Genomic DNA, 21,676 nt, shown 5'->3' on the forward strand with positions numbered 1-21,676 from the left:
CAGACAGTGGCTGGGGCTGCAGTCACCTGCCAGCTTGCCTGGAATGATGTCCAAGATGGTTTCTGGACTCAAGTCTGGCGGCTTGGAGCTCCTTGGCCCCTCTGTTCTCCACGTGGTGTCTCATCCCCCAAGGCCTCTCAGGATAGTCACACTTCTTACAGGAAGGCTGGGTTTTAAGAGGCAGAAGGTGGAACCAGCAGGCGGGCTAAGGGCCATGCTTGGTCCTAGTGCCATGTCACTTGCACCATGTTTCACTGGTCAAAGTGGACACAGATTCAAGGGATGAGAAACAGACGCCACCTCTTGGTGGAGGAGTGCAAAGTCACAATGCTGATGTGCATGGAGATCAGATCTTTTGCTGTGGCCATCTTGGGGACAGAGTGTGCATGTGAAGGTCAGCCAAGAAGCAGAACCTCTGGGAGGGGACCAATAGGCCTTCAACAGGCTCTTGATCCAACTCATGGCCGTCAATTCAATCACAGGGACTGAACTTCTAGGGACATTTCTTGGGGGCAGGACAGTGTCTCACTCCTCCTTGGATCTTCCTCAGCCCTGCACAAAGCCAGGCACACAGTAGGTGTTCCACAAATATCTGCTGAATGGACCTGCACAGCACGAGTGGAAGAATGGCCCTGTCTCCTCTGGGGAGCCCTTCTGGGTGTTGCAGAAACGCCTGTTCTTCCCTCACATGAAGAGAGACCAAGCTGACCATCAGGCTGTGACCTCCACTGGACCCAGCATCTAGAACACCACCTGGTATGCAGTAGGTACTCAATAAATGTTTGCTGAATGAATAAATGATTTCATGGACTCAACCAATGATTTAATACGCCTCTTCACAAGTGGCCTCTTGGCCTCCTCTCTAAGTTTTTAGAAGGTTTTCATGCTACACGAGCTGAAGAGAAGGTTCTAGAATGCCTCAGACCACAGCAAGTCACGATGCCTTACGTTTCTGACCAGGAGGGCATGCCCAAAATCCACACGAATCAGGCCGGCAAAGTGTCACCACCTCATTTTCCAGATGGCACAGTGGAGGGTGACTGCCCTGACTAGCATCGCACGTGTCTATTGACTGAATGATTGACTGAGTCATTCACTCATCTAACACACATCCAACCAGGCTGAGAGCTGTGAAATTGGCGGGCACCTGAACCACCGACAGGGAGATGGAGAGGGAGGGCAGAGGGAGAACATGCCCACTCCCATGCAACCATACACACCCACCACATTGAGAGCAAATGACATGCTGGCCACTTGACACACAGAATCTCATTGATCCTCATGTCACTTACAGAGGAGGAAGCAGTGGCATGGAGACATGAAGCGGCTTGCCAAGGTCACAGGAGCTCACCAGTACTGGGGTGGGAATCAGACCCTGGCTGTCTGACCCCCACACTCTCCTGCCTCCCCTGGGCCACTGCCGTCTTCCCAAACTGCCATGTTTCAATCGGGCCAAGGTAGATGTCTCCATTCGGGGACAACTCCAAAGCGTTTCCTGTCGTTCAGGCCACATCCAATTCATTCGGCGGGAGAAGGAAGGAGAGAAAAAAAAAAAATCTCACAGAGGCTCTGGTGGCTTCCTGGGGGCCAGTGCACACATGCCTTAGAAAAGTTTCACCTCCGATTTAGCATAACAAAACTTTTAATTTAGATGTTTTCATCTCTCTCTCCAAGTAAAAATAAGTTTAAAATAATGACTGTAATAAATGAAGGTAATTAATTGTAGTTTGTTCCTTTACTGTCTAGTCAGCTTAATTTTACCTTTTCAACTAATAATGAGAAAATAATTTTTGTGCTCGGAGGGTTAATGATTTGTAACAGCGAGAACTGCTAATTGCATGTTGCAATCCATCCATCAACAACCCCATCTGTGCGACTTGATTATGTTTGCTAAATTATTGCTTTGAATTATCTTTCATAAAGCAACTTTTGTAATTAGCGGGGCTTTCGTCTTGCTCTTTTCTCTGTGTGCAAGGATATTCAAACTTTGGCCATTTCAAGCTGTCTCCATTAAGCCACCTTCTCTGGCTGTCTTTGTTTCCTTGAGCAGGGGAAATCAAAACTGTCCTTTATGTAATCAAGGCGGAGAGGAAAAGCTTCCCTGATTCACAGCAGGGCAAACTCACTTCCTCTCCGCTCCCCTCCCACCAACACACACACAGACACACACACAGACACACAGACACACAGACACACACAGACACACACACACACACACACACACAGAGAGAGAAAGAAAAAGACCCACACATACAATATGAAAAGACAGAAAGGATACCCAGGTTCTTTATACACCAGGGCGGGTGGAAGGAAATTAAGAAATTAACTTGAACATGTTATATTTCAGCAAGAGCTCCGCACTGAGGAAGAGAGAACGCTGGATGTATGTAGTATTTGGTCCTGGCATTTTACAAGCTGGTTTATGTGACTTCAGTTGGTGTTTGCCACAGGGAATATTTCCGTGCGGTGATTAACGCCCACTTGGGAATCCTCAGCTCGAGCCAGGAGCCTGCCGGGTTTTGCAAGGGAAACAGCATAAAGGATGGGCACTCATTAAAAAAATTAAAATGAAAATCAAATTTGGATTATAAACGGCCTGTGCCTGTGCAGTTTGTCCTGGACGAAGAAGATACTGTTTATTAACACCTGTCTTTGGCACCGTTTCTCCCCTGAGGCTCAGGGAGGAACATGGCAGCTGCAATGGCTTAGTCAATAGATCATGAGCAAAGCAGGGGTTTCAGGAATAAAAATTCAGACAAATGTAGTGTTTTTGGTACATTAAAGGGACAATGGAACATCCTCTTAAGAAAGTTAACAAAGTTCTTTGAAGATCCCATGCTATTAAAATGGTGTCTATTCAATGTGCCACATGGGTCTTTGGAAACAAGAATTCAGCTTTTTCTTCCTCTTCAGGACCACTAAGACTTTCTCTCCTCCAACATTTGTTCAGCACCAGCTGTGTGCCAGACACAGTATCGACTGCCTCCATGCTAGTTAGTTCTTGGAATCCTTACCATTAGCCATATTTTACAGAGGAGGAAAGTGGAAGCTCAGAGAGGTTAAGTAACTTCCCCTGGGCTACAAAGCTAGTTTAAGCAGCAGGGCTGAGATTCAAACCAGGTCTGTTTGAGTCCGATTCGCATGTGTTTTCCACTACGCTACACTCAGGTCTTTTGATCGTCGTCTAACCTTATATTTAACTATTTTACTGAAAAGGTGACATAAGCCATTCTGTCCTACAGGGACATAAAGCCTCCTTCTTCTGGATAAAAAGTCTCGAACAGCTGGTTAGGAAAGAGGCAGATTCCAACCCAGGCATAAGACCAAATAAACTGTATCCAAGATCACTGATAGTAGGCATAATAAAATATCCATGACTTCTAACGTGCAAGGCAATACTGGAAGCACTTCATTTGCATTAACTTTGTTCTTCATCAATCATAACCCTATGAAGTAGGTATAATTATTATTCCATTTTACAGCTGAGGAAACGGAGGCACAGAGAGGTTAACTAACTTGCTAAAGGTCACACAGCTGGTCTCTAGCAGAGCCGAGATTTAAACCGAGGTTGACCCAGAGTCTGTGTACTCCACTCTCTAGCAGCTCTCCATGAGCCAGACATTAAATTAGGCCCTTTCTCTGCATTATATCTCAGTTAATCCTGAACACAAAAAGATTTATAGTGTCTTTATGCCCATTTAACAGATCAGGAAACTGAGGTTCCAAGAAGCTAAGAGAGGCTCTGCCCACACCAACCCAAGAAAGGGAACAGCCAAGAAAGTGAAACACTCTATGAAACAGCTCACTGATTGTCTTTGGGCTGAGCCAAGGGATCAGCCTCCTGAGAGGGGCTATGTACTGACTGTCCTTCATGGAATCAGGGGTTGGCAGATGGGAACTTCTTTTTTAAAAACACAAAGCCTTGAAAACACATCCCCAACATTATTGGTATTCTTTGTTTTTTTCTCCCTCCCCAACCCAGGTACCTCGCAACTGAATGAATCAATACTGGATAGTCCTATAAATAAATAAGCACACCAGTCAACTCCATAATAAAATGAAGGGATGAAAAATATGGAAATCGGCTACATTTGTGTAAATCCAGTTATTGCTTACTTTAATACTGCCTTATGCGCTATGTGGTTCCAAAGAGACAGATTTAAAGTAATGTGGCACTTGGCGGATGACAGACTTAAAACGCATTCCCACTGGTGAGCCATGGAAGGGCCAGTCCTCCTAGGGCCCTTGTCTGAGTCCAGGAGTAGACAGAGAAGTGTCTCCCCCACCCCCGAGGACAGATCATTTTAAAAAGGCCCTCCCTTTTACTACCCTGACCTGCCCTAGCCTGCCTTCTGCGCCAACTGGACAAGTGGATATTCTCAAAACCCTGGTCACAAAGTCAAGCAAAGAGGAGAGATAGGGGAGGTTCAAAACCTCATCTCAGGGCTCCAGGAAGGCAAGTGAAACAATTTACTGAGGACAGCTCAGCTGCTGCCAAGGAACTAGGGCCTGATGGGTTGGCAGTAAAGAATGTAAATGATGCTGATTTTATACTTAGAAGGATAGGCTGGTAGAAAAGAACTTCAGGGCGGGCTAGTAACTGTTTGTACTTATCTGCAAGGCTGCCTTACAGAATCACAGCAGAGCAGAATGCCAAAGGACAACAAAGATCTCCCAGTAGAAATCTCTGATTTTAAACATGAGAAACCAAGTCTGGAAGGTGAGGTGGTTTGCTTAAGGTCACAGAACTTACAAGTAGCAGAGCCAGTGTAAGGCTGGGCAAAGTCTAGGGGGAGGGAGATTTCTTGAGACACTGGAATTCCATCAACAGAAAAGATAATACTTTTTTTTTTTTTTTTTTACAGATTAGCAATATTGACTAATCTGGAGGAAATGGGGCAGAGTTTGCAACGGGGGCAAGGAAGATTCTAGCAAGCTTCCAGAAGCTGCTGGCTCCCTCTGGCAGCTCTGGTAGGATGGGAGAGGGAGCTGGGGAACACTTCTGGGACATGTTGTGGGCCTTGGGTCTTACCTCAGCTTGGAAGCTTTTTAATACAGGAGCCACCATCTCTCTGATTTCCTGAAAAAGAGATCAGTGAAGAGTTCACAAGTGCCAGGTAGGAGACCCCCACGGCCCCTGCTTGCTCTGTTCTCTGCATTAGCATTTCCCAAGCACGTCCTGAGGGACCTGTGCTCAATGGAATTTCCTAAGGGTTCCTCACACACGCACAGACACAGACAAAAGGGTTCCTAGCCAAACGAGACTGAGAAATATCGAGTCCAAGAGGGTTCTTTTCTGAAGGACTTTTTCAGAGTCTTTAATAGGCTAATGTACATTGGGAGTTTCTGGAAGAGGGAGAGAGGAAGTGGTGTTTCCCAAAGGGATTTGATTGCGAATGCTCTTTTATGCAAAGTATCTTGTGGAACTGGTGGTCCATCATGGAACACTCTGGAAAAAAAGCTATCCTGGCTGTTTAGCTTGAAGTTGCCACCGGTGGCTAGAGAGGTAGCCCCATTCTCCATGCTCACCGCTAAGTCAAGAATACCTTCCCATCCTTCAGGCCCTGCTCAGGAGGAGCTGCCTTCTGCTGGTTGTCACCTCTGATACCCCCCAGCTGCCACCTCTCCAGCAAAGACTGCATTCTGTGTTTCAGCAACCGTCACTTCTGTACTTGTCTCACCCGAATATGCAGTGTCTGGGGACTTGGCGTGGGTTACCCCCGTGGAAGGGCTTAGAGGAAGGGCTCCCTGAACATTTGATGAATGCTATTGAAGTGGGCTGGCTTCAGAATGGAAGCCCTGAGCCTCCTATTTCCAGATCCTAATTTCCTGCCTTTCACAAATGACCTTGAGGTTCCGAGCCCCAAGGGCTCCCCTTGTTGACTTCCAGCCATTCTTTTCTCCAGCATGCAAGAGGGGAAGCCTTTTAGGGCCAAGTGGTCCTGAGAGCCAAGCACTGAACTCTCCAGTTTCCTCTGAGATCCACTTTTGACTCACCCAACCACTGTTGGTCACAGTGGCCCCAAGAAATCCCTGTGGGAGGAGGAGTAGAGGGGCTAGAGAGGGTGAGATGGGAGGGGGCAATGGAGAGAAACAGGAGAGGAAGGGATGGGCAGTAGAACACACCCGTTCAGCTAAGGAAGTAAATCTCTAACAATGAAAATAGGCTGTGTTGCTTCTGCCTCAGGAGAAGACCCCTCTTCCGGGTCCTGAGTGCCCCTCCTCACTGACCTCTGTCCCGCAGGGCTTCTCAGAGCTATGGATACACTGATGTGTGATGGAGATCTTCCGGAAGGGTGTGGGGAGGGTGCACGTCCCTAGTAAATTTAATCACAAGGAACCATGGGTGCGCAGAAACTTATGAGAATCTAGGTCAGAGGTTGTGAACCCAAATGTCCACCGAGGCAGGGCAGGAAGTGGACATGGGGGAGGCGGGCTAGGAGGTCCCATAGCAAATCTCGGGAGGACACCAGCGCTGTCTAAAGGGGGCAGCAGCTACTCAGCTCTAGCTGATTACTGCCACTCGGGCATGGAGCCTTCATGTTGCAAGACCCACCCATCTATTAAAAGACACCAGAAATCTGAATTTTTTGGTGAAATCTGAGACGTTAAATGTTGGGCAACTTAATGTAAAGTTTGCAAGACTTTACAGACTAAATAAAACTTGTCAGTAAGAAATCTCAAGATAGGTTCAGAAAACGTGAATGCTGGAATGGGCCTTGCAAACCATCTAGTTCAGACCCCTGAATTTACAGAAAGGGAGGTTGAGGCCCACAGAGGGGGTGGCTTGCCTGAGGTCACAGAGCAAGAGAGTGGGACAGGTAGCATTTGAAATCAGGTGACCAGATTCTGCTGACAGGGTCTTCTTACAACCCCACACTCAAGGGAATGTAGGGGATTCAAACCCGAGGTTCACAGGGTGGCTGCAGGGACTTGGGGTCAATGCTGATCTTCCTAGATGCCCAGTGCCCTGTCTGCTTAACCCCTGGAGAAGCTGAGCAAAGTCACGAGCAGGAGGTGAGTGGGGCACCAGCCAGATGATGTTCTTAAGTAAAGCTGTGACTCTCCCCATCAAGAGTCTAGTTCCAAAAACGAAAATTTTCAGAGGCACAACTATAACAGGAATGGAAACTTATTCCTAATTACATAATTGCATAATTATGTGGTATTAAAATTATGTAAGCTGAACTCAGAGGCTGAAAAGCTGGCCTGAATTTCCCCCATCACCTGGGGGCTCCCATGTGGCCTGGGGGGAAAGTCCGCTGCACTGAGGGAAGGAGGAAGTGATAGGGGGATCTGTCCTGACCAGATGTGGGGGGGGGCATGTGGGCCCATCATGATCTAAGGGTCATGTCATCTGTGCTTTCCAGAGGCTGCAGAGTCAGAGGCAGAGCTGCTGGTACCCATGCTTTTGAGGGAAGTCCACTTAAAGACCAAGCTGTGATCTTTTCCGAGGGGAAAGGAGAGATGCTCAGCCTAATGTCCGCCCTCTTGGCTCTAAAGTCAAACCAAAGACTTGACTGATTTTTCTGAAGCTGTGACGTGGGACACACTCTCAGATCTGATCCAACCCTCTTCTCCAAGCGTGCCCTCCTAAGCCCTGAAACCTGGTTCTTTCTAGACTTGCTCTGCGGAGGACAAGTTTTAGCTAGATCCCACCCCTCTCCTGCCTTGAAGAACTAACGGTATTTATGACTTGGCATAAGAAGATTTCACAGCTAAGAGACTCAATGCCTCCTGTGCTCTTGTGCCTGGAATCCTGGCTAGGTCTGCCTCTTCTCCATCTTTCCATGGCCCCCTCCTCTACCAGCAAGACAGCAACAGGAGCTGGGTGGTTCTGGCAGACAGAGTGTAACTTGTGGAATGAATTTACCTGTTCTGACACTGACCTCCCGAATGCCAGACTCCAGGGCACCTGAGCAGGTAAGGACAGAGAGCTCAAACGTTAACCCTCTGCTGACCCTAGGGAAACACAGCCGGCTTTGGGGTAGAGTGGGCTCGGAGACCGTGATCACGGATGTTTTCCATAAAGGCCATATCCCTGCTGAAGTTATATGGAGTCCGAGGGCTTTATTTTTCCTTTTTGTGTTTACTACCACTACTTTTTAAATCTGAGAAGCTACAGGGGGCCTAATGGAGGAGGGAATGGAATTCACACATTCACCCTGTAAAGAACAGATACATGTCCCTTCTAGTTTCTTTCCCTGGGGGGGTCCCTTACATTGTGGGGAGCTGGAGACTCTGTGGACCACCCCCATGGCAGCAGGGAAAGACAAAGCTGGTGGCTAGAGTTGCAAGGGAAAGAAAAAACAGGGGCTGAGGCACACATAAGGGAGTGGGGGGCAGGAGGCAAGAGTTTCAGAGATGGTGGGTAAGTGAGGGAAGGCTGGAAGAGAGGGGAGAAAGTCTATAGCCACCATCTCACAGACGCCAACGGAAAAGCAAAATAAAATCAAGAACTCTGGACAAATCGCTTCTTCCGTCAAGGCCAAGCATTTGATTTAGAGATGAATGTAGGGGAAATGGATGCTTTATAGAACCCTCAAAAACAACTGCTTTAATGGTGAAGTGTCCCGCTCTGACTTCATACAGCACTGCTGAGCACTGCTACCCCAAGAATCACCGAAGGTTGGGGGCTGTGATTCTTCTTTGTACCTAATTAGCTTCTTTTCTTGTAAGTCACTTATGTCTACAGTTTTCAAAATATAGTTTGAACAGGGAAAAATCTGCATTCCTACTGAGTTAATTCTGTAACAGCAAATATACTGTACCTCAGGTACATTTTTCTTAAATTCCCGGCGGAGTTCAATTAAATGTTTATGAGAATGTTCACTCTCCTCCTGCCGTGCAGACAGCTCAGAAGCGACGGAATTAAGCTCCTTCTGGAAAAATAAAAAAAAAAAAAAAAAAAAAAAGAGAGAGAGAGAGAAAAGAAAAAGATTTTTTTCCCTCCTTTTCCTTTTTAATTATTGTACAAAACAGCATTCTGAACAAGGTTTCTTAACTTACAAAGCTGAGCAAAGACAGGATATTGACTCCTGGCACAAATGAATAATTTACGAAACTAGGGATGCAACTGAAAAAATCCAGGACAGCTTTTTTGCTCGTTGGAAGTCGGGCCAGATCAATAATCTCCCATAAAGTTGGGTAGAGTTGCTTTTTTTTCATTTCTTCCCTAACTCCCTGCCCCACCTCTTAAATTTCCAAAAGGAGTAATGGCATAAGCTTGTCAGTAACTGTAGAAAACATCTCCAAACCATGTCAAAATAGTAAAGTGCGGCATATTGTATGGGCATATTATAGTGTAAGAAAGTGCTGCCGACAGCTTTCATATATCAGAGGTGGGAACCGTTCCAACTATGAGTTACTTACACTTAAGGGTTCATAAATACGCCTTTTAAGATATAGATGGCTTTTTAATTTCAGTAGATTTTGGGAAAATGAAGGTGCCAATAAGAAGCAGGCTGACCTTTTGTGTATCCTGCAGTAAATCATTTAAGGTTCACTTCAAGTATAAGAAATGTTTCTTTGAAGACTCCTGGATTCAGAAGAAATGGATTGGAAGGCGCCTTGCCTGCCTGTGTGCAATGAAGGCGTCAGACCAGGTTTTTACAGGATGTACCAGCGAGGGGGAAAAGAGAGCGAGGGATGGAAGGGGGATGCTGCAACTCACACACGTCACAGACAACGTCTGCTGGTTGTACATGTATATTTGATCACCCTTCTCGTGGCTTTCTTCATTTTAACTGAGGCACTTTTACAAGGAGGGCACAATTCACACTAGTTGTCATGGATTTTATCTGCATAATTCAAGATATGCTCTGTTTATGTGGTCTGCTGCTTTCTAGCACTATCCCGAGATGGGCTTTTTTTCTGGACCATAACTCGAGGAACATTTCTGTATATATTACCCGACTATATTTGTGGCAATCAAGCTCCATAATTTCCTAAATCCGGTGATGCAATAAATTTTTGCAATCAGATTTATTAAAAACACACATGCAGATGCGGGAGTGCATTTCTAGGGTGAACTCTTTAATCTAACATATGTATGATGAGGCCCAGCACCGTGTCGAAAGACCCCATTTGTCACTGCTAATACACATTCATCTCGCACACACAATGAAACACTTTTACCATTAGATAATGAAATAAAAGTACTATTAACCCGCTGTAAATGCTTTTCCCTCTAAGAGGCAAAATGCTTGGTAATTGTCTTATATCATGTCTGAGAGTCGGTAAATCTGCTCAGTAGCAGTTCACCATAGCACCATAAACCTCATACCAACTGACAGCTGCAGTGTCTACCCTAAACCTGGGACAAGTGCCTCTAGCCTATGGAGGCTTTTGGAGAAATCACGGAGGGATTGGAGACTAGTGAGATCAGAGGGAAGAAGGTGGAGGCGTAAACATAACTATTAAAATAGAGAAGGGGCAAAGGAAGCTGACTGTGCTGCTCTCCAAGGTGCTGAAATAAATTCTATGCTGAGCGCAGGGTACACAGATCTGTTAAACTAGTTGCTGATGAGTCGGTTCTGACTTATGGTGACTGCACGTGTTACACAGCAGAATTGAGCTCCATAGGGTTTTCTTGGTGGTAATCTTAACGGAAGTAGATCGCCAGTCCTTTCCTCCGAGGCATCTTTGGGTGGGTTCGAACTGCTAACCTTCCGGTTAGTAGCCAAGAGCAAATCGTTTGCACTACCCATGGTACATGGACTTGGAGGCAAACTCCCCAGTCCAAACTCTCCATGGAATTTTGAGCTACGTGAGATACAAGTGCCGTGAGAGAGGAGAAGAGAGAAAGCGTTTCTGACAGGTCGCCAAGTTGACAGAAGAAAAAAGTGAAACTTCTGCTTTATCATCATTTAAAAAATCATCACAGTTTTCAATAAAGAAACCACAATCGACCACAACTAAATACTGAGTGACTGGGGAGGAGGGAGAGATCTGTGTTTGCAGCATTAGATGTGATCAAAGGTAGAGAAGAACCAGTCAGTTGAGGCAGCCAGGTGGACAGAACCTCACATGGCAGGAAAGAAGGAACTAGAGTGCCGTGGTCAACTGAGTTATAGCAGAGTGCTCCCGGTGTTTCTCATCTATCTTGATGACAAGGATGTGATTTTTACATTTCTGCAGGACAGACAGGACTTGGACTTGGGTTGACATCATTCATGTTTGGATCACCATGTATCTGACATTATATTCTTGTCTCTGGGACACTGTACCTCTCCACACACCAGCAACCAATATGCCTAGTGGAGGCTGGACTCTGACTCCTCATTTAAAACATCAGATTCAGGCTTGGAGAGGAAAGCTCAGACGGGCATCATTCCAACTGCCTGGCGTGCTGTCCCAGCGATCAGACAATTACACCTTGCGACTGGCCAGGCTCCTGGCACTCGAACCTCCCAGGCTGCTGGGGGGTGCAAATCTGAAAGGCAGATGTTTGCTGCACCCACAATGCAGATGGAGCAGAGGCAAGGCAAGGAAGGCCTTGACCCCACCACAAGCCCAGCTCTTGGTGTCCAGCACGTCTTTCCTGCTCAGCCCACAGGAACAGGTGACGTCACTGGTGTTCATGTTTTTCTCATCTCAGCTTTGCCTAAATCTGTGCTTATGCTTCAAGCTTGAATTCTCATCAAATTTACCATACTTTTATGCAAATAACGCACGCATTATACGTTTTTTGCCAATCATGCAACCCCCTGTGCTATTTTCGTAAGTGCTCTATGCCATGCATTATATGTGTGGACACGTTATTTGAAAAAAATACAGTATATGGTAAACATACTACTATTGCTACCACTAGTAGTAGAGGCAGTAATAGTAGTCGAAGTTGAAATAGTAATAATTATATTTTGTTACATATATATTTATCATGATAAAAAATCATGAAAAAAGTAATTATAACTAGCCTTTATCAAGTGCTTACCATATTCCAGGCACTATGCTAAACACCTTACACACATCATCTCATGTAACACATTAATGGGTCCATAAGATGATTCAAGCTGTGGATAAGAAATAAATTACAGTCAATTCTGATAATTCAGGTGTGGTTTATGTCCTTGGTGGATTAGAAAGGCAAATTTTTAATGCCCTGCATTTTAACTGGCTTCTGCCCCACTTCCCCATTGGCTGGGGGTGTTCAGGGAAACTGTCTTACATGATATGTAAAAGTGTCAAGCACAGCACCTGCTCAGAGGTGTGGACTTCTCAGGTTGGTAAAAATCTCCAAATAAGTAAATAAATTTAAAAAATTTGGGACCAGCAAATTATTGCCAAGTTTTATTTTCTCAAGGAAAGAAACTTGAGAAACCACTCCGTCTCACCCTAAAAGAAAGGATATTTGAACATCAACAAAGCAGGAGGACCAGCTACAGAATCAACAGCGGGCTTTTAAAACAAACACATTTCGTGCAATGAAAAATCTCATGGCACCGTAGTTATTTTGAAGGAACACAGAAAACTGTCATAGACATAAACTAGCACTGGTTTGAAATTTTAGAAATCAGAGTCCAAACCACAACAAACACACAGCTAGGAGAGCCTCTCCTTTGATAACCAAGCAGAAATTGAGCTCCTCTCCCACCCGAACCCCCCCAGCCCCCAGCCCCAGGGGAGCCATGATTAACACAGTCCCAGACTTTGGGCCTGGCCCAGGCCAGGAGGAGACTCATCTGAATCTGATTAACCAGCCATCAGCAGCAGACAGACAGCCCGGAGCCCAGCGCAGGCCATTCAAATAATGATCATCATAAACAGCCCATTTGCAACTAAAAAGAAATAATTTTAATGAGCTTGAAGCAGATGATATATGCAGCTGAGGCTCAGGCCAGAGCCCGCAGAGAAAGGAGGCTGGGATGGAGCTGTACCGGGACCAGGGTGCCACAGGAAGAAGCTGGGGCCGGGAGGAAGGGGCACTCGTGGCAGGAGCTGCACCCCTCACTGCTCACCCACGGGAAGTGCCCGTTGCCCAGCAAGTGCCCCTCATCCTAACATCAGTATGGGGGCAGTCCTGGGACTTAGACCTCCAGGGCACTCAGAGTCTCAGAATCTTGGATCGTTTGAGCCAGGAGCCTTCAAGAGTGTCCAGTCCATCACTGCTCGAACTTCAACCACACATGTCTGTCTGCAGAAATGTTCCATATCGATATTTCACATATTCACTTAATATTTCTCTTTAAATCAACTTCTTTCTGTCCCTGTTTGACTGAGATATGCAAAGCTTTAAGTTCAATTTTAAGCTCAATGAATTTTTACACCTGTGCAACCACCACCTAGATCAAGATATAGAACATTCCAGCACCCCAGACAGCACCCCCAAGGGTAGCCATTATTATGACCCTAGCACCATAGAAACTACGTACAGAGTTCTGAGCTAGGTGTTGTGTTCTTATGGGGGAAGAACACACATGAGACACAATGTGAGCTTGCAAGCTCCCCCCAGCATGTGCCTGCTCTCTTTTCAGCTCCAAAAAACGCCCCAACTCAGACACAAAAAAAACCCAAACCCATTGCCGTTGAGTCGATTCCAACTCATAGTGACCCTATAGGACAGAGTAGAACTGCCCTATAGGACTTCCAAGGAGTGCCTGCCTGGTGGATTCCAACTGCCGACCTTTTGGTTAACAGCCGAACGCTTAACCACTATGCCACCAGAGTTTCCCCAACTCAGCTATCTCCGTCTAATACCAACTCCGAGAAGACAGCTTCTGAAAAGAATGCAGTAATTGTTCAGGGGCAGGGGCTAAGGAAAAGAGGACCTTGGGCATGAAGCAATTTTTGTGAAGGAAAAAGCCTTCCTCAGCATACCTCTCGCCTATGGCTCTCCACTGCCCTAAAACCAACTCCGCACTTCCACCATCTTCCCTGCTCCTGTTTCATTCCCAGTCAGACAAAATTCCTTGCAGGAATCCAAATGCACCAGGGTTCCCAACTCCAGGCCTCCACAAACTCTGTTCCCTCAGCCTGGACAACCTCATTCTGTCTTTGCAGCTGATCTTACTCATCCTTTGTGTCTCAGCGTAAATGTCCCCTCCTTCAGGAAGCCTTCCTGGATCCACCCGCCCCACTCAACTCTGGGCTTCTCCTTTGTGCCCGTTTACCCTTTCTGATACTTGCAACCAGATTTCATTTTTTAAAGCCCTAGAACCTTTTCTTCAAATGACATCTTATACGTAAGTTCCTTATAGAAAACACAGCAGCACAAATGGTTAAGCACTCAACTATTAGCCAAAAGGTTGGCGGTTTGAACCACCCAGAGGCTCCTTGGAAGACAGGCCTGGCCATCTGCTTCTGAAAGGTCACGGCCTTGAAAATCCTATGGAGAAGTTCTACTCTTCACACATGGGGTTGCCGTGAGTCAGAATCGACTTGATGGCAACTAACAACATCAACATTTACTGAGTGCCTATTACGTGCTAGGCCTTGTGCTAAGCACTTCATGTTGTACATTATGTGGATGAAGTGACAGTTGAGGGTCAGGTCCAGGTCTAGAAAACCAGATGAACAGTGATTCCAAGTTCTAATACAGCCACCAACACCCCCCAACACAAACACAGAGCTCTGCTTTCTCCTTATTGCAGGGAGATACAATCTCAGATAACCATCCATCCATCCACCCATGGTCTCTGATGTGCTAGGCATTAGATGAAGGGAATGGCAATGATGAATCCAGACACAGTCTGGATCTCAAAAATCACAGAAACCAAAGCAGACAAGCTAGGGGCATAAATAATTCTGGTAAAAGGGGGCAAAGGTCATCGTGTTGAGATATCACATCCAGTGCAGGTTTGGAGTAAAGTGAAACCCTAAACGTCTCCTGTGTTAACATTGGATGGGTATAGAAACTGATGGGGTGAGGCAGAGGTAGAGTTTTACTTACCTCTTCTGATTACATCACTGTGTGGTCCCCAACTTGGGCAGGTACTGCCAGTACCTACTAAGGTGTTACCTAGGCTGGAAGCTCTTTATCCAACATCCATCCATCCAAATCACCCAACCAACCAACCATTTACCCATTCATCCAATTATCCACCCATCCATCCATCCAACCAACCAACCAACTAACCAACCAGCCAACCAATCAACCAACCATCCATCAAACTGATCATCCAACATCCATCTATCTAGTCACTCAACCAGTCATCCATCTATCGTCCGTCCGTCTGTCCATCCATCCATCCAAGTAACCATCCATCCATCCCCATCTCATCAGCCATCCAAATAACTACTAAGTCCCCAATTCTGCGACAGGCACAGTTCTAGGCACTGGTATATAGAAACCAATCAGACGCAGTCCCTATCCTTGAGGAGTTCACAGTGCAGTGAAGGAGACAGATCAGTTCTAACTGTGTGTCTGAGGACAATATGAGAGGTATGGATAAAATGCAGTGGGGACACAGAGAGCAAGGTGACTTACTGTGACTGAGAAAAAGAGGCACCAAGGTGGGAACATCCATTTGTTAGATAAAGAAGGCAGGCATTCCAGGTAGAGGGAATGGGATTACTACAACAGCCTCTAACAGGCCTTTCTGTTCCTATCTTTAGTTTTCTTCCCCTTAACATGCGTCACTATCAAGCATACTATATACTTTCCTTATTTTATTTACTGGAAAAAAGCTCCATGAGGGCAAGGCAGAGATTTTGGTCTTTCCCACTCCCTATTCTATCTCCAGTGTCTAGAAGCGTTCCTGACACATAATGTTGTTGCTGTTAGCTGCTGTCGAGTTGGCCCCTGACTCATGGTGACCTCATGCACAAAGGAACAAAATCCCGCCGAGTCCTGTGCCATCCCCATGATCAGGATTTTCACTGGCTGATTTTCAGAAGTAGACCACCATGCTTTTCTTCCTAGTCCATCCTAGTCTGGTAGCTCCTCTGAAACCTGTTCAGCATCATAGCAACATGCAAGCCTCCACTGACAGACGGGTAGTGGCTGCACGTGAAGTGTACTGGCTGGGAAATAAACCCGGGTCTCCTGCGTGGAAAACGAGAATTCTACCAGTGAACCATCAGTGCCTCATTAGTACATGGTAGGCTGTGAGTCGGAATTGGCTCGATGGCAGTGGGTTTTTTTAGGCACTCAATAAATATTTGTAGAATGAATGACTGTTAGTAGATGTAAGCAGAGATGGGGTGTCTATCATTTCTGAGGGATGAAAAGAGATAAGATGAGAGGTCCCCTGTGGTAGAAGCAAAGTGGGGCCCATTCTGCACCCTAGAGCTCTTCAGGGCTTTGCCATCAGAGCCCCAGGTAGACACCAAGGGGACGGTCTCAGGGGATGCTCAGAGCAAATATACTTGCTCTGTCTCCAGTGGCGCGTGGTGAGAGTGTCGCCTTTGGAGGGGTCTCAGAGAGCAGGGGCTGGGGGATGACCTGGGATGGGAGGGCACATGATGGCCTGCTATGAGCAAGGAGACAAGACAAGATGGATGGCTGCACAGCCTGCAGAGATGGAGAACTGAGCCGCAGCTGAGAGGCAGCCCAGGTTATCAGGGCCATCCATCACTTCCTGCACCATATGTAAATTTCAGATGCCAAAGATGTATTGGGCCAATTATCCGAGGCCTGGGCAAGGGTATGCCTACAAAAAACCATTTATAGTCAGCCAAGCCAAGGAATGGAAGCCTCCTTGCTTACTGCATTCCATCAGCTGGGCAGAGTGACTGACAGCTCATACTCGGATCAGAGTCCATCAGAAGGGAACAGCGCCAAACCTCAAGGCCTGGGTATGTGTCGAGCGGCTGCCAGCAACTTCTAAGCATGCTCTCAGCGCAGTGATAACAACCACATAACGACAACTTCCCTATAGGGGGTTTACTGTGTAGTAGCCCACACTAAGTGGCCCACAAGTTCACTGAACTCCCCCAACAGTGCTTGGTGGGCAATGCCTTCTCTAGAAACACTTGCAGATGGAGCAAATTAATGGTCCTGTAATGCAAATACCATTTTCCACCTGGTACCTGCAGAGAGAGGTAGCTGGGGGGCGCGAACAGTTAATGTGCTCAGCTACTAACCAAAAGGTTGGAGGTTTGAGTCCACCCAGAGGTGCCTTGAAAGAAAGGTCTGGCAATCTAATTCCAAAAAAATCATCCACTGAAAACTTCATGGAGCACAATTCTACTCTGACACATATGGGGTCGCCATGAGTCAGAGTCAACTCGACAGCAGTTGGTTTTGGAGATGATGTCAGATTCTAAACAATGTTCCATTTTCCTTTCTGCCTCTAAATATCTAGATGCAGAAGCTGGGGTCTTGGCCCTTAGAGGGAATCTTAGTGTGGGGGCCAAAGGGGGTAATATTTGATTGTACCTCTGACATGCTATGAAATGGAGTAAAGGCATCACCTACTTCTCGGGGTGCTGGCAGGGGTCTAGGCTACAGGAGAAGCCTGGGAAGGGCTGATGCTCTGTGGCCAAGGCTGGTGCTTGGGAGGGGGCCGTATCCAATCCTAAGGCCCGAAGGGGGAAGCAGCCTTCCCTGTCCTGAGCATCAAGCTGAGGCCCAGGCTGGCGGTGGGGACACAGCTCTCATCAGCAAGTCCTGTTGGCTTGATCCAGCAATTTCTCACCCTCTTTACTGCTCCCACCCTGGGCCAAGCCACGGTCATCGCTTGCCTGGACAACTGTGGGGGCCTCTTCCCTGGGCCTCTCTACAGTCCCTTCCCTACCCAGCAGCCAGAGGGATCCTGTTAAACCTAAGCCAGATCCTGTCCCACCTCTACTCAAAAGCCTTCCGTGGCTCCCACCTCACTCAGCGTCAAGGCTAAAGTGCGCACCTTGACCTCAAGGCCCGTTTGATTTGTCCCATCGCTTACCTCTCTGGCCTCACCTCTTTCTACGCCCTCCTCTGCATGGTGAAGCCACATGGTGGCTCTTTGCTGACAGCTGACGACACCAAGCACGTTGCTGCCTCAGGGCCTTTGCACGGCTGTTCTCACTCCCTGAAATGCTGTTTTCTCAGGATCCAGATGGCTCTCTTCCTAGCTTCCTCCAGGCTCTACTCTAACATCATCTTCTCACAGAAGCCTGTCCCACCAACCCGTTTAAAATAGCAAACACCTCCTCTCTCCCTCACTCGTCCCTCTCTCTGCTTATTTCTCTCCATAGTACTTGTTGTCATCTGACACATTTTCATAATTACTTTTCTATTTGTTTACTGCCATCTCCCCCGACCCCAATGGCAGCTCCACAAAAAAGCAGAGTCTTTGTCTGTCTGGGTCAATGCTATATCCCCAGTGCCTGGCACACAGTAGGTGCTCAATATTTGTTGAATGAATGTATCAACAAATGAATAAATGAAAGATGGGCTGCCAACCCTGGAGCCCCCTCAGCAGGTGCTTCCCCCAGGAGTAACCCCCTTAAGGTTCCCTGGAAGCATCACGCAGGAAAACAAGACTGCTTCTGCTGCAGGCGGGAACTGGAGGTGGCTGTCCTTGAAACAGGATGCCAATCAAAAGCCTAATTATCTCGCCACAAGCTCTGCAAACCAGGAATCACATCTGATCACTTCCTCCTGCCCTTGATTGCTGCCATATATTTTGGAGTTCTCAGAACTTAAAACCTCATGGGCACAGGGAAAACGAAGCAGGCCTGCTTCGGGCAGGTGCCAGGTGAGGGGCTGGGACCCCTCTTGCCCCCCTCTGCAGGGCTAGTGCATCTGGGCCAGCTGGGTAAGCTGGATCAGGCAGCTCCTCTCCATACTTCTTCACGCTCCGATGTCAAAACTCGTTCATCAAGTGTTGACTCAGAACTGACTATGTGCCAGGCACTTGCTAGGGGCCACAGTGGTGGTTACTCATCACATGACAGGAACTGAGTGCCTACTGTGGACTGGGTCCTTGGCTCAGCTCATCTTCTGGGAGGTCGGTGCTCCTCCCCACTTTTGCAGGTGGGGAAACAAGGCTCAAAGAGGTCATGGCGCTGGGTCAAGATCACACAGTCAGGCAGGAGCAAAGCTGCAAAGCTGGGCTGTGAACACTGCTCCCCCTTCTTCCAAAGCACTGTGCCATCTCTGAAGTTTGTGCCACTTTCAACATCTTTCTAGAAGTCATTCAGACCTCAGTTTCCTGATCTGTTAAATGGAAATGAAGACACTACAGATCTTTTTGTGTTGTGTTCAGGATTAACTGAGATATAATAATGCAGGGAAAAGGCCTAATTTAATGTCTCACACATGAAGAGCTGCTAGAGAGTGGAGTACACAGACTGTGGGTTCAAATTCTGGCTTTGCCAGTGTCTAGCTGTGTGACCATAGGCAAGTTACTTAACCTCTCTGTGCCTCCATTTCCTCAGCTGTAAAGTGGGGTAATAATTATACCTACTTCATAGAGTTGTGACTGAGGAAGATTCAAGTTAATACACACGAAGTGCTTTTTGAGGTGTGAGGATGAAGGATGTGGGGGGAGGGGAAGAAGGCCTGTGGGAATGTCAGGAGGCTACAGAAAACTTTACTGGTACTTACAGGAAACATCTGGAACGGGCAAATGCACAGAGACAGAAAGTGGATTAGAGGTTTCCAGGGGCTGTGGGGAAGGGGAAGCGAGGAGGAACTGCTTAATGGGTATGGGGTTTGTTTGGGGTGATGGAAACGTTTTGGAAATAAACAGTGCTGATGGCTGTACAACACCGTGAGTGTGATTAAGGCTACTGGATTATACACTTGAAAATAGTTAAAATGCCAAATTTTATGTTGTGTATATCTTACCACAATAACAGAAAAGTTCACCGGCACACGGGGCTGAGGAGATAGGCGCACAGTTCAGATGGGTAAGAAAGCATTGGGGGCAGCAGGAGTTCAGGGGCAGAATTCTTGCCTTCCATGTGGGAGACCTGGGTTTGATTCCTGGCCAATGTGCCTCATGTGCAGCCACGACCCATCTGTCAGTGGAGGCTTGCGTGTTGCTATGATGCGGAACAGGTTTCCAAAAATCACCCCGTAAAAACCGTACGGATCACAATGGTCCAATCAGTAACTGCTTGGGGATGGCGCAGGACCGGGCGGCGTTTAGTTCTGTTGTGCGTGGGGTCACCATGAGCCCGTGGCTGACACCATGGCAACTAACAACAACTATGTGCTCGGCAGGGTTCGGAGAGCCCCCGGCGGCTCAGTCGGGGAGACAACAGCCACACCAACGCCCAGGCCTTGTCCTAAGGGAAGTGTCAGCAGAACATGGGCACAGGCTTCTGAGTGAAGGCATTCGAGGGGACAAGACCAGTGGGCAAAGGCGTGGAGGCTGGAAAACCTAGGCTGGGCTGGGCATGGCCAACTGCCTGGATGCATGTCAGGGACTTGTGGGCGATGGGGTTGGAGGACTGTGAGGCCAAGGCAAGAAGTGACTGGGAGCTAGAAGGAACAGCTGAGCAGAGGAGGGTCCCACGCTTCTAGGCAGCTATGGGAAGCCCCGGAGTCCCTGGGTAGTGCAAATGGTGTAGCACTTGGTTGCTAACTGAAAGGTTGGAGGTTTGAGTCCACCCAGAGACACCTTAGAAGAAAGCCCTGCTGATCTACTTCCGGAAAATCAGCCATTGAAAACTCTGTGGAGCCCAGTTCTACTCTGACACGCATGGAGTATTCAAGAGTCAGAATCGACTTGACAACACCTGGTTTTTTATGGGAAGCCACCCAGCAGGAGAACTAGCCCGGGGGCCGGGAGAGCCGAAGTACCAACTGCTGCTACAGAGTCGACTGGGTGAGGATGAATGGGGGCAGCAGGCAGGAGAGCAGGTGACAGGTTCTAGGGACCCGCTGGGAAAGAATTGAGGCCTCTCACCAACTAGGAGGACCAGCCAGGTGACGTTGAAAGCCAAGACTGGGAGAGAAGGCCCTAAAATGGGGGGCTACTGGGCATGGTCACAAGCCAGCCATGCCAGGAGTCCATGGGCCCTACCCTAGCCTGCCCACTGACTTGCTGTTGACTCTGCCATTGAGTCTAGCAAGTGCCTGACCTCCCGGTGCCCCACTGCTTCATCAGTCGGATGAAGGCAAAGATACCTCCAGGGGTTACTAGAAGGATCAGAAGAAACTTGTAGGTGCACTTTTTTCCTAAACAAATGTGAGGAATGAATGCCCTGTGGAATCTGGTTTGTAAACTTGACGACAGAAACATTTTTAAAGAAAACTATTTCATAGGAGTAATAAGGAAGAAGAGAGAGTCAGAGGTCGAACTAAATGCCCTCAATTCTGCTGGTGCTCTTAACCCCCAAGAACCCCCCTAATGCCAGCCCAGTTTGGCTGCATCCCATACACTGCAGCTGGTCTTTTTAGGGTTGGAAGATATTTATCTGAGCAATGCCACCTCCAGGAAGGGGGCCTGGCTTGAATGGGGGCTTCCCAGGCAGTGTCACCTGAGAAGTCCCCATGAGCCTCCTACTCAGAGGACTCCTGGACAGAATCCCCTGTCCTAGCTTCTCCCCAACGCCTCAACAAACAGCACCCAATTGGCTGCCTCCTGTTCAGGGTGCAGTCTTATTTTCTACCAGGCTGTGTAGGGTCCTGATATGCAATCATAGCCACATCCAGAAAGGAAAGAATGAAAATGAGAGAGAAAAAGAGAGAGGGAGGGAGAAGAAGGGAGAGAGAGAGAGAGAAAGAGAAAGAGAGGAAGGAAGAGAGAGGGAGAGAGAGAAAGAGGAGGAGAGAGAGGGGTGGGGAGGGAGAGAGAGAGGG

General features: G+C 47.5%; 1 protein-coding gene across 1 annotated transcript in view; it reads right to left on the minus strand.

The window, feature by feature from the left end:
* The window catches only part of CUX2 (cut like homeobox 2), a 163,068-nt gene that overhangs the window by 98,000 nt on the left and 43,392 nt on the right, over positions 1–21,676 (minus strand). The window contains exons 3-4 of the mRNA XM_023733662.1: positions 8,772–8,882; positions 5,033–5,080 (exon numbers count right to left, since the gene is read on the minus strand). Of these exons, the coding sequence (XP_023589430.1) occupies positions 5,033–5,080; positions 8,772–8,882 (159 nt within the window). The remainder of the gene's footprint in view (positions 1–5,032; positions 5,081–8,771; positions 8,883–21,676) is intronic.

This window comes from Trichechus manatus, unplaced genomic scaffold, assembly GCF_000243295.1.
Source record: "Trichechus manatus latirostris isolate Lorelei unplaced genomic scaffold, TriManLat1.0 scaffold00061, whole genome shotgun sequence".
Classification (NCBI taxonomy): domain Eukaryota; kingdom Metazoa; phylum Chordata; class Mammalia; order Sirenia; family Trichechidae; genus Trichechus; species Trichechus manatus.